Source organism: Tachysurus vachellii, chromosome 17 (assembly GCF_030014155.1).
Source record: "Tachysurus vachellii isolate PV-2020 chromosome 17, HZAU_Pvac_v1, whole genome shotgun sequence".
In the NCBI taxonomy this organism is placed as follows: domain Eukaryota; kingdom Metazoa; phylum Chordata; class Actinopteri; order Siluriformes; family Bagridae; genus Tachysurus; species Tachysurus vachellii.
The window spans coordinates 3,380,267-3,394,820 of record NC_083476.1 but is presented as its reverse complement, the minus strand read 5'-3'; the positions used below and the strand labels follow the sequence as shown (position 1 = coordinate 3,394,820).

General features: G+C 36.4%; 1 protein-coding gene across 7 annotated transcripts in view; it reads right to left on the bottom strand.

The window, feature by feature from the left end:
- rxraa (retinoid X receptor, alpha a) overlaps positions 1-11,328 on the bottom strand; it is a 100,494-nt gene extending 89,166 nt beyond the window's left edge. For all 7 annotated transcript variants that reach the window (XM_060890468.1, XM_060890470.1, XM_060890469.1 and 4 more), the window contains exon 1: positions 11,087-11,328. In XM_060890468.1, the coding sequence (XP_060746451.1) occupies positions 11,087-11,114 (28 nt within the window). In that variant the 5' untranslated portion in view covers positions 11,115-11,328. The remainder of the gene's footprint in view (positions 1-11,086) is intronic.
- Between the last annotated feature and the right edge of the window lie 3,226 nt (positions 11,329-14,554).

The window sequence follows — 14,554 nt, the reverse complement described above, 5'->3', positions numbered from 1 at the left end:
TCCCCCTGGGGTTTTCTACCCTAAGAAATGATCTTCAAGTGCCATCGTAAGCATAAAGGCTCTGCAGACCAAAGCAGCTTGTGTCTTTAGTCTAGACAAACACACAGAACAACAGCCAAACCACAACCTCCTCCTGATCCGATGTCGTAAGTGCTCCTAAATTACTCGAACAATTCAAGGGGAAATACAATGCACACACACACACACACACACACCAGTAGCAGCTAGTGGCACTCAGGTTTAAAGGGCTCTTGCTCACAGCTCAACAGCCACTTAATGATAAGCAGGATCCTCACACTCGGGTGATAAGAACAGGACTTTTCTTCTTCTCGAAGCACACGGCTCTGATTAGCACTTCTGAAGCACTGATCAAACACATGTCTCATCAGTATGAGGCAAATTCCTGGAAAATGATCAATACGGCTCAAGTGTGAACAGAAGACGATAGTTCGTCAAGATATAGAACGACGTCTCGATAGAATGTTTATCTCACTGACCACAAAAAAGACTTTCCAAGTTTTGCCAATTCCTACCAGTTAGCTAACTCTCCTGGACGGTGAAAGCTAACTCATACGTCTTCTTAGACTTGTAACGCCAACCCCGGGCATCTGGCATAACATGACAGCATTACACACACGGAAAAAAGCTCCTAATCCTCACAGACACCCATGATTGGCTAATATCACCGTGATCGATGGAGGACAGAGAAAGCGTCACTCAAACCATTTTGCTACGCTGACAGGAAGCCATGAACGATTGTTAAATCGTTTGGACTCAACGTCACAATTTTTAGTAATAAAGCAAACGCAAAAGTTTTAAATGTATATTTTCAAGATTACAAATAAAATATCCTGAAGATGTTTCTAGGATACGTGTCATGGATTAAAATATATTGTCAGCAAAACAGTTAAAAAAAAAAAATACACTGATAGTTAGGTAAAAAAATAAAAAATAATTTAAAAAATCTGTTCAAATTATAACCATTAAACCAAATGATTTCCAATGAAATTTTGGTCAAATTTATAAAATTATTTTAAAATTATTTACTTAGAAAATGATAGTAATATTAACATTATAATAATTCTATTAAACTGTATTTGTATAGCTTTTCAGAAATATAGAAATTCAGGATATACATTGTTAAATTGATATCACTGATGAGCAAGGCATAGAAGATTGTGGTGAGGAAAACCTCCCTGAGATGATATGAGGAAGAAACCGTGAGAGGAACCAGACTACAAAAGGAACCATCTTCATCTGGGTGACACCAAAATAGTGTGATTATAAATAATTTCCCTTTCATAACTGTGTAATATATAGTGAAAAAAAAAGGAACTTCAGGAACATCGCAGGAACTCTAGCTTTAACATGAAGCCTGTTAAAAAATAAACAACCTCAGACCGCATACACACCAAAACACCAACACAAACACACATGAACCACATCTATAGAGTTTGATTTATTTTAACATTAAAATTTCTTCTAACCTTTGTGTTTAAGATAAGAACAATTCTACACCATCTCACGATGTTTTTTTTTGGATATTTAACATGAAATTTCTTACAAAATGCTTTCCAAATCCATCTTCATGGTTTCTAAGTGGTACCATCCAAAGTAATATAAGATAAATTAAAATATATTTTAGATATATACTGTACGGGATGTCCAGCTGAATAGAAACCAGAAAAAGACTTACACACATCAAGAAAAACCAAAAGCAACCAAAAGTAGACCAATGATTTTTATGGGCCAATTAAAGTCAAGCAGACGGGTCAGTAATGGACGTCTCTGGTCAGTCAGTGCTCACTGGAATCTTAAATGTGGTAAAAGTATTCGGAAATTGAAGTGATTTAGAAATGAAGGCCACGTGTGTCTTTATAAAATGAATGGAATAGATAGAAATACGTACATAAGCAAAACGCCAACAATCGCAAAGCATAGTGAAGTAGAGACAAAAAGAAGCTAGTATCTAAAACACAAATTCCCACATCTACAATAATTCTACATTAAATGTGAACACACACACAAACACACACACACACACACACACACATACATATATATATATACACACACACACACATATATATATATATATATATATATATATATATATATATATATATATATATATATATATATATATAGTAATTATTCACAAATCCTTCGGTAGGTTTCTGTAACGTCCCAGGCATTAAGTTGGACAACAGTATTACGCAGCAAACATCTACACAGTTTCGTCCTTGTTCAAGGAGCCACAAGGAGCTTTGTTTAAGGATTATAGTGAAGTTTTCCATCCAACTTTTTACTTAGTAGGAAAATTGAGTGCTCGAACATCCACATTTCCGCTTCATGCTTTCGGCAGTAAATTCAAGCAAGATGAAGTGTTAATTCAGTCTAATGCCAACGTTACCAACTGTTTCTAATGAAAGACAAAAACGGGGCTATTTTGTACAAGTTTAAAATTTTTTTTAAAAATGTAGAATTTCTATTCATATTTTTGGATCCTGGTTTCATATTAAATGAAATGAAATAATAAAGAGAACAGAAAACCACACCATGTCAAATTTTACACAAAATAAACACCAGAGGCTTTAAAACAAATGCAAAAGAAAAAAAAAACAGTGGATTATATTACAGAATAAAGATACACTGAAATTAAAGTTCAATTAATTTTGTGGATTTTTAACTGAATTAACATTTTAAAATGTATGTTCATGTTTGGAGATTAATTAAAAATGTAATATAATATTGATTTTATACGTGATTTGAATTTTATTTAAAAAAAAAAAAATTATTCAGTCTTTTAATTAACACAATGACCCGCACTCAGACAGACAGGTGCTGTGACTCTGAAACTTAATGAATGGAGGCCCAGGTGAGATTCAGGAAACAGGAGAGGAGAGGAAAAAAAGTGGGCAGCAAGAAAGAAAGAACACTAGAGCTGGAGGCATCTACTGCTTGTAAATCAGTCCTCTGAGTGCTGGGCTCAGTAAAGAGGGAGAGGAAAAAAGAAAGAAGAACGTTTAGAAAGAACAAAGTGAAGAGAGATTGATCCTGATAAAAAAAAAAAAAAAAAAAAAAAAAAAAGCAAACCTGGTTCTCATAGAAAAAAAAATATGTTCTTGCTTTATCCTGGCCGTCTTGTGTTTCCTTGCAAATCCGTCCATCTTATCTTAATTCAGCGGATCACATTATGGTGGCTGTAATGGATCTGGGTTATCATAATTGCAATCGGGGGGCCTTAATCTGTCACGTTGGTTTTAGCCCTCCAGTGTAAACTGTAGCTTTAGAGGACAGAGCCGCACACACACACACACACACACACACACACACACACACATTCGGATGTGCAAGCACACGCTGGTCACTGCTTTTACTGTCACAAATGTTCACACAGAGTTTGGCGTAGTTCTTCCCAGACCACACACTTCTCCCTGAGCAGTTATACGATATCCACCAATATGCAGTAACACGTTATTTTGTTTACAGTGGCGCAAAAAAGGTAAATTTTTCTGTTCTAAACAGCTAATGTGTCAATTTGAACCATTTATTTAAAAAAATCTTGGACATACAATTTTTTTAATATATTGTACATATGAGTATGTAACTTTAAACCCACAAGATAAGTATTAGCTAACTAGCATGTATTTGTCACATGTAAACACAAGTAAGATTTCACTTATTTCATCAGTCAAGGTAAGATTTTAGTCACTATTTATCTACATTATCTATGCTAGCTAGCCAGATTAGCACACAGATTCGGCAGCTAAATGTTTCTGAGTATCATCTAATCATTTGTCCTATAACTTAAAAACATTACTGCTGATTAATTCGTGAGCTTAAATAAAAAAAAATAAAAAAAAAGACAGATAGAATGTCTATGGTAACAAATTTGACCTAAAGTAAAAGCAGCTAACAATTTCAGTTTAATCTCTCAACTCAAACCATATATTTATAATAATTTAAAATAAAGGGATTTAAATGTTTGGCAGATGCTCCTGCTATCCTAAAAACGTTAGCAAGCTAGCTTTCAGATTTCAGTACCAGATTTGCATTAAGATTCTCACAGATTTATTTCAAAGCAGCAAAATCTTTCAAAAGATGCTACGACAATCAAGATCAGGGTCTTTACAACAAACTTTAACTTTAGCTAGCTTTAGCTATGGGCAGCTTAAGCGTTAAGGTTTTAACGCTAACAGTTTCACAGTATGCTTTAATAATTTAGTTTAAAGGCCGAGATGTTTTAGTTTTTCAAAAAATATATATTTTATTTTATACATATTTTATTTTTAGTACTTGAAATAAGAAACTTTGTGCTATTTCGTGGTATTTATTTTTTTTTTTTAGCCACAACAATATTCTATATCATAAGAGGAACTAATTTTCTGAGTTCAGGAGTACTTTAAAACATTTATAAACAGTAATAAAAGGTTCGGTAGTTAATATTATGTGAAAATTCAACACAGTTTTAATATTTTTAGTCAGTCAAGCTGCGATACTGCAGGTGCCAGGAAATGGACCCCGCTGTATTACTTTCCTGTCAATGGAGCACACTAGAGACCAGTACAATTTGATTACAAGCTAAAGAATAAAAAACATTCAAAATGGCAGCGCAGCTCCTGGGTGGCATTGTCTATCCCTGCTTTGATGAATGAATGCGGGAAGACAGAAGAATCGAATACAAGTGAAGACATACTTTATGCCAACGTGTATCTCTCTATTAAAATTCTTATTTCGAGACTCTAAGGATAGTAAGGAAAAAAAAACTACAATACTACACAGCTTCATATATAGACTAGCAGAGATGGAGGTGACAGGCATGGTGACACCGAGCGCTAAGCTTCAGGAAGCCTGCTGGCAAAATACAAAAAAAAAAAAACCTCCAACCCCAAACCCGATTCATTCTCTTCCTGCCCCTCCTCCTCTCTGCAAACACACAGACAGGAAATATTTCCATCGTCAGACTCTGATTATGATAAAACGAAACCCAGCAAACAAATTGGAAAACATACTACAAATTCTACAAATCCAGAAATTCCATATTACAAAAAAATACATATTAATCATACTTGAAATATCGATATGGATTAATTCATGCAACAAGGTTCATGCAACAACGGCGAATGCTTGTTTGACGGAAAAAGTAGCTAATGCATGTTCAAAAAGTCTTCAAAAAGATTTTTTTTTGTTTTTGTACGGTGACCTTGAGTGTTCAGAAAGGCGCCTTTAAATAAAATGTATTATTATTATTATTATTATTACTATTATTATTATTATTATTATTATTATTATTATTATTATTATTATTATTATTATCAGACTCACAGACTCATTTGCATATTGTTTGAATTGTTAAAAAGTTGTATTTGATTACCAAACCCTCTTAAAGAAAAAAAGGGAGATTATCTAAAGAGATTTGAATAGAATAGAATTGAATAGAATCTGAAAATAATAGATAGGCTGTTAAACTCATTTTAACTAATTATTTAGACAATTTTTTTTTTTTGTCATGAAGGCAGTCAAAAAGAAGCAGAGGTTGGGAGCTGTCGAGAATTAGACGTGAAAGAAACAGTTATGGACAAAAGACAAACAAGGACAATCAGTGATTGGTCAATCTATCAGGCTTTACATTCAAAATGTAAAGTTGCTCCATGTACATTAAAATCAAAAAATCTAAAAATTCACGCAGTCTATCTGGCAACCCAAGTAGGCATGTCACCAACTAATTAAGCTAAGTACTGGATAAGACGTAAGCTATTAAGTTCTACCTTTATTGAGGTATTTATCAATCCAAGCCTTGTTCTGATTGGCTGCTGGTGGCTACAGTAAGAAGGCCAGCGAGAAAAAGAGAGTGTATGTGCAAAATTAACAAAAAAAAAATAAAATACAGACGTCAAGAAATTTTGCAAAGAAAACTCTAATGAGAAAGAAATCTAGCTATTACTAAAACTTTATTTCATAAACTCTATAACATCTCTAGTAAGTATCCTTCACTGCAAGTTCAAAAGCGTTTAAATGAGTTTACCACAATAACGTTCTTTCACTTCCTGAGATTAAGTTAGACAGATAAATATATATACTTATAGGTACTTGAACTGTATACGCTACAGTTAAACCTGACCAAAAAGCCCTGAGGTGGACTGGTTGCCAGAGCAGGGAGGTTTTGTGGAGAGTAAAAGTCAAGGTCTCAATCCTCTCACTCATCTCACTCATTATCTACCGCTTATCCGAACTACCTCGGGTCACGGGGAGCCTGTGCCTATCTCAGGCGTCATCGGGCATGAAGGCAGGATACACCCTGGACGGAGTGCCAACCCATCGCAGGGCACACACACACTCATTCACTCACGCAATCACCCACTACGGACAATTTTTCCAGAGATGCCAATCAACCTACCATGCATGTCTTTGGACCGGGGGAGGAAACCGGAGTACCCGGAGGAAACCCCCGAGGCACGGGGAGAACATGCAAACTCCACACACACAAGGCGGAGGCGGGAATGGAACCCCCAACCCTGGAGGTGTGAGGCGAACGTGCTAACCACTAAGCCACCGTGCCCCCTGGTCTCTATTCTTTGTTTTAATAATGTTTTCAATCTTACTTCTGTGGGGATTCACACAACCACACAAACTAAACAGACATCAATTTTTTTTACTCGACAACCAGGTCATAAAACTCAGGGTTGTGTTGTGTCATTTCTCTCCAGCAATGACAATAATAACTTGCCTCAACTTCTATATTTATATATACTTGAGCATCCCACGTTCCATTAAAAAAAAAATTAATTTCCAATCCAAATAATGAATAAAGTCCAATTTGTAGATGTGTCGAATCAGTACAAGATCCAGCGTTGTACTTCAATGATGCTCCTTTCCAGATGTTTCTCTAAACCCGCTCGGACGGGATTATGTTCTATAGGCGAAGTCTGTAATAGCATTTTTTAACATGTCAGAACGAGTGAGTTTCTACAGGGTTTTTCCGACAAAGCCAGATGTGTAATATGCATCAGCTGTTTAAAGACACAGAACATTATAGGATCGTTTACGATTATGTTTATCGTTCATCAATGGCATTTGTTCTTTTTTTGGTGTATGGAAAACCTAAAGTTATAGTTATTGATGATGGAATGGTGTCCAGTGTTCTCAGAACTTGCTTTCTGAGGAAGAATAACACTCACATGGAGGAAAATGATAGAATTCCACCATATCCTAATGCTAATTTAATCTCTTCTGAATAGGACATTAAACGATCCTTAAGATCCAGCAGGTATTTGTAGTTGAAGCAGTTTAGTAGCTTTTCATCTGAATTTCCTAGCGTTCACGTTCACATTGCGTGAAAACATGCATGATCGCTTTAAACCATTAACTTTTCCTATAAACGCGTTCCTATAAAAAATGACAGCTGCAGCCCCTTTCATAAAAGGCAACCCAAAACTGGTAGGCTGTAAAAAAAAAATCTGCATGCTTTTAGAGGTGAGAGACTGCGCGGCCCCCTCAAACACGACCCTGTAAAATAATCCCCACACCGGTTTCTACCTTTGTTCCTGAATTATAGCCAAGAGAGGAATTTGCAACCCTTCCACCATGGATATGAATGTCAGTTTCTCCTCAAAGCCCATGAAGTGGCTTGAGTGACGGGGCGGAGAATAGCAGCTCCCACATCAGTCGGCTCCTGAGACACTGTCGTAGTCTCCATGAAAGATATATTAAGGATTAAATGACGGGTTGGATCCAAAAGACCGGTCGGATGAATCTGCTGTGTAAAAATCTGGATCTCAAAAGGTAAAAGGTAAAAATAGTTTGTGGGACTTTTCGAACGACGTGCTTGTCTTTTTGTTTTTTTAGGAGAAACGGCAAAGAGAATCTACCTTCTTAGCACAAATACAAGTCATTGAAGCTGAATAAATCATGATCTGATGTTAGCACAGTGGAGTAGGTGCTGCAAGCTGATGCAACAGCTAACAAACGGCCCACATGCTGCACACACACACACACACACACACACACCCCACTAAAAAAATGACAATGCGGTCAGCTATTTTAGGTCCTTAAATTATAAAACGCTCTGAATTTCACATCCATGCACCCTATTAAGTTCAATTAAAACGTTAAATTATTACTGTGATGCTGAATAACTGTTAATGAGTTAATGGAAAGTAAATAAATGAAAAGAAGGCACTGTGCAGGCTGACGATGTACAGTAAAGAAAAATTGACATATTTATTAAGCTAAGCGTCTTTGAAGAATAGTACAATGCTATGCAGATTGCTGTTAAAAAAGGTAATCTTTACTCTGTCTTATCCTGACTGTGGTCTGGTGTCAGTTTGTCTAGCATAAAATGAAACAACCGCAGTCTTAAAAAACCTAAAATGTATTCTGTACGCGTATTGACGTCTAAACTGTGGAAAAATCCCTGCAGCTCATTGAACCCTCAGGAATCTCGTCTTAGTGTAGAGAGAACGTAACAATGTAGGTTTAAGGTGTAACTTGACTCTTTCATGAAATGGGACATAGTAACACTCCGGACTGACCACAGCCAGATAAGTAACACAATGGACAAACTGAACTGTATACGACCCCCAGTTCATGAGCTCATCTGTGGGGATCTGCAAGTATTAGGTTACACTCGTTATTGTGCTCAGAGTTCTACTACAGTCAGCATCTATTTGTTTAGGAGGCGACCCTAAGCACAATCGAGTGGGGATGAGAAGCGGAGAGGAAGATACATGTCTGATCGTGGCCTCGGTTGTAAAGGGTCAAGGATGTGTGCTGGGATCGTATTTGTTTAGGATGTACATAGTATGACATTACAAACCAATGCAGCAAATCACAACACGACTTAGTACAAGAATCAGTGTGATTCTTTGGAGTTGAGATTAAAATTCCGATTAAAATCACAGAGTGTGAGCGCTATGACGCTCGCGTAAAAACAACCAACAGGAGGATGGAGGATGGCACAAGATGATGAGAATCTCACGAGACAGCTACAAATTCTTTAGCGGCGAGAATCTAACGTAAATGAAACATTCTAAAAGACATGAATAAAATCCTTATGATCACTAGGAAGATTTCCATTTAAGCAAATCCATTTTCAGCCGAAGACCACATCGCTCTGATGGGTAGAGGGATAGAGTGTGAACAGGTGAGATCTCCTAAACAGGACTACGATCGAACGCAGGGCACCACACACACACGTTCAGACACTCGGACATGCGAGAAATGAAACTTCTCAAGGACACAAACTTGAGTTACGAAGAAAAGCGAAACACCTTGATAGAGTTGTGAGCGACTTTTTAGAGCGTAATCATTAAATTATTATTATTAATAATAAATATAACAACAATAATAAAAATCGTTTGTCATTAAATAGATTATTATTATTATTCTTATTAATAAATATAACAATAATAAAAACAACAACAAAAATAATAATCGTTTAGTCATTAAATAAATTATTATTATTATTATTATTATTATTAATGAATATAGCAATAATAAAAACAACAACAACAATAATAATAATCGTTTAAGTCATTAAATAAATAATTATTCTTCTTCTTATTAATAAATATAACAATAATAAAAACAACAACAACAATAATAATAATAATAATAATCGTTTCATTTAAAATTTTAGTCATTAAATAAATAAATCCAGCCTTATTCACACACACACATACACACACACGCATTTTTTTATATATATATTTTTTACCTCTTTATTAAGTAACAACTTTCTACCTCGTAAACAGATAATAACGATTTACTGCTATTAATTTTGCGCAGAAAGGACATCTAGCTTGTTATAATTATGCATTGCGTTTTTAATGCGCAGCCTGGAACAGCAAAACGCGCACCCAGGTTAACCTATAGAAACCACACCTCAGTTGTAATGAGCAGATTTGGACTGTATTAAAGCTGCTCTATACATTAACTGTAATGTAAACTTTAAAATAAAAGTCCTGGCTTTGGGTTTGCGTGTCACTTCCACATGTCCACACACTGAACCGGACAAATCGACAGTTATTCAGAAATAAAAAAAAAAAAATCCATGTATTTTATGATGTGAAAAAGTCAGATGCACAGAAAGGAAGAACAAAGTTAGTTTTTATGCACTGGACATATTACAGCATGATTTATTTGTGTTTTAGGGAAAAGAAAAATAAGTGAGAGAGAAAAAGGGATTGGACGATAAAGTGAAGTGAAAGCGCGCTGTGATATTCTAACACACACACACACACACACACACAACCTCTCTCTCACACACACTTTCACACACACTTTCACACACACACTCACACAAACTCTCTCTCTCTCTCTCTCACACACACACACACACACACTCTCTCTCTCTCTCTCACACTTCACTCTCTCTCTCTCTCTCTCTCTCTCTCTCTCACACACACACACACAAACACACACTCTCTCTCTCACACCATACACACACACACACACACACACTCTCTCACACACACGCACTCTCTCTCACACACTACCCACTCTCTCTCTCTCTCTCACACACACACACACACACACTTACACACAGTCTACACACACACACACACTTCACACACACTACACACAGTCTACACACACACTCCACACACACACACACATCCTCTGTAACATGCTCACACAAACCAAACATACACCTCATATTTCTGAAACTTTGCACATTAATCTAAGATCTGATCTGATTATCATTAGCAGTCCAAGGTAAAGGAGAGAGAGAGAGAGAGAGAGAGAGAGAGAGAGAGAGAGAGAGAGACAGAGAGAGAGACAGAGAGAGAGAGAGAGAGGAAACAGACTTTATTAAACGTCCCGCTGCTGTCATTGGAAACGCGTGTCAGTGGCACCGGAGCCAAGTTTTACGCACAGTACAAATCCTTCACAATAATAACATACAAACTAGTAAACAAGCTGTAGGTTAAAATCTACAAGTTACCGTCCACGTGCACATTTATTTCATTGTGGGGAATAAATGGTGCATGAACGATGGACGGATTGTGTAGAGCTGAAAACAACAAAAACGCACAGAGGTTCATTTACACACCAAGCGGAAAAACAAAACATGGAAACTTACCCAGTGATAAGAATGGCTTGGTTTCCATGTCTGATCGGGTTAGCTCATGCCAATGCCAGCTGATACAAGCCGTGTTGTTTTGATCTTTATTTTCAGGATTGAAATTGAAACAGAAGCGCGTGTTTGTTGATGGCAGTAAAATGCGGATCCGCGGAGTAAAAGCGCAGCGTTGAAAAGCAGCGTTCACTACTGACACTGTCTGATTTTCACTTTTGCGATAGTTGAGTTTGTTGCTCTCTCTCTCTCTCTCTCTCTCTCTCTCTCTCTCTCTCACACACACACACACACACACTCATAACTACTGCAGCAGGGCCCACTCTAGGGGGACTCCATCCCAGAAGATGCGCGTCCTCAATCAAGGACATATCACCATTCAGCAGATGTTTCACTTTATTTCCTTAAAACAAACAAACAAACAAACAAACAAACAAGAATCTGATTCAAACAAAGTAAAAAATAATAAAAAAATCCACCAATTACCACATTAAAACTCAACATGATCTTCAAACAGTTCAAGATTTATGACTTTTTCTTGGAGTTGAAGGCACTTTTACTGACATTTTGGTGTATTTGCCATCAAGTGCATTCAGCTTCCTGCTGATAGTAAGTAGTGAGAGAGCCCTGCTTCTTCTCTCCCTAAAGAGAGCGATGCAGCAGCACTTTAAGCTTTAGTCTAATTCATTTCACTCACCACTTCGTCTGTAGAATCTGTTCAAACTGATTAGAAGGAGTCGTCTTTCGTGCTAATACTAAGGGAAGGCTGATGCTCTGCTTAAACGCAAAGATTTTATTTACAAATTAAAAAAAAAAAAAATTAAAGTTGAATAGTAATAAGCATATAAACTGCTTATTATATCATAATAAAGATTACAGACTTTTTACGTCATTATAAGCGAGAAAGAAATATCACAAGGAAGCAATTCCTTAATATTTAAGATTAATTTTAAATTATTTGCATTTTTTTTTATTATAGGCATTTTTTTTATTAGCTAGAGACATTTTAGGCATTCTTTTAATATAGATATATTTCATTTTTTTCATATATTTCTCTTTACTCTATATGTTTGCTACATTATACATACATATATATATATATATATACGTATATATATATATACGTATATATATATATATATATATACGTATATATATATATACGTATATATATATATATATATATATAAATGCTGATTTTCCTTTCAGAGAACTTCTCTGATCAGCCGGCAAGTCCACTGACTCAAAACTGACTTGTTAAAAGGCTTGGACTACAGAATCACACTGATCTTTGACCCCAAATAGAGACTTTGAAGAGGTTTTTTTCAGGTCTAATCTTAAAAAATTAATCAGAGAGAGCTGAAATCAAAGGAAGAGCCTGTCCAGAACGAATAAATATATGAATTGGTTTAGATACAAAAGAAATTTAATGCTGCAGGTTGGACATTTGGAGTGTGGTCTGTTGTGTGACTGACATTTCGTCTACCTATAAGACGGTTCTTCAAGACTTGAGTTCATGAGTATTTAGCAATGAAAACTTAGTCTAAAGTCAACAATTCAACAATTTTTTAAATTATTATTATTATTATTATTTTTACTTTTAACTATTTATAGTTACATTTAATATTGTGGAAACCTGTGACATGAGTCATAGCAGGCATACAGTCAGAGCTGCTGACCAATCAGATTGTGGCATATTAGAAAATAAAAACCAGTACATGTTAGTTTCCTATTAGAAAAAATGAAAAATCATATCGAAAAAAAAAAAAAAAACAGGAAGAGAAAGAGAGAGAGAGAGAGAGAGAGAGAGCTTGCTCATTTGTTCATCATTATACTGCTGTCATCTAAACGTGGTCATAACAACACTTTATCTCTTACTCATATTGCTGATTTTGCTCTCCAGGCACCTGTCCATGTGGATATACATGTATCATCGCTCTTAGAACTAATAACAAGTTGAGAGAGCTGATGGCTGAGATCCAGCCCGAGGATGCTGAAGAGGCAGTATAGAACATCTCTTAGAATACAATGGCTTTTAGGGTGTACATGCAAATGTTTGTGTGTGTGTGTGTGCGTGTGTGTACACAGTTAATGTCCAGGAACCAACCTGAAGGTCTGCAAAAAAAAATAAAATAATTAAAAACCGAGTGTCGAGTGTATGAAAGTGCTTGGTGCAGATCGCCCAGCAGGACGATACATTATTAATGCAGCACACTGCGCATTAGAGATCAAAGCCGTTTGTCGACACTATTCAATAAACCCCAAGCAGCCGTGTCTGGGTTCCAGTTCAAGCCGAGTGTGTGCTGCTGCGTATGTGTGAATGATGCGGATGAAATGAACAGGAAGATTGACGTCCGGGTTTGGAGTCATGCGTCGACTCAGAGCAGGACAAAATCTAGAGGAAGAGCTGTTTTTGTCTATACAAGAACAGCTCTGATTGTGGAAGAATCAATGAGCTAAAGAGGTCAAGGGTTATCTCCGGGTTACATGTTGATGACATCTGCGGCTCGTCCGTGCAACACCTACAGCAGGAGGGTGATTTATTTACATTTACAGCATTTAGCAGACACCCTTATCCAAAGTGACTTACAACTGAGCAACTGAGGGTTAAGGGCCTTGCTCAGGGGCCCAGAAGTGAACCACTGAGCTACCACATCCCCTCTGCCATATTTAGAGATGGGATGGATTCCATCATTCTGGTTTTGACAAATATCATCAAAAAACCTTGCAAAACTGTTATATTTTGGGTCTATCTATCTATCTATCTATCTATCTATCTATCTATCTATCTATCTATCTATCTATCTATCTATTCCATCATCCTGGTTTTGACAAATATCATCAAAAAACCTTGCAAAACTGTTATATTTTGGGTCTATCTATCTATCTATCTATCTATCTATCTATCTATCTATCTATCTATCTATCTATCTATCTATCTATCTATCTATCACTGTCTCTTGAGCTATTGTCAAATTTCTAAAATAAAATCTATCTATCTATTTCTCTCTCTCTCTCTCTCTCTCTCTCTCTCTCTCTCTCTCTCTCTCTCTCTCTCTCTCTGTTTTTCATCTATCTGCCTGTCTAATAATGAATATTACAAACAAACTTTTGCCACTTTATATTAGGAACAGCTGCTACGCTAATTCATCTCCACTGCTTCTCTTTTATTTCACCCATCCAGGCATCCAGAGATTTACCAGCTCCAGTTGTGTTCCGCATCACGATCATTTCGGACCTTTAATGAGAAGAGACCAACCCTGTGAGGATCCTGAGGCATTTAGAGATGTACCAGCTCTAGTTGGATTCCGTTTCATTCGGATTTCAGACGAGAGCAGATGCCAACTCCATGTGGTGTCACAACGACACAAGGACAACGACCTCCTAATCAACACACAATTCTCAGACTGTATCTGACTGTAGGAAGGACATTATTCATTATAACACTCTCTGGTGTTTATAACAGTTTATAAT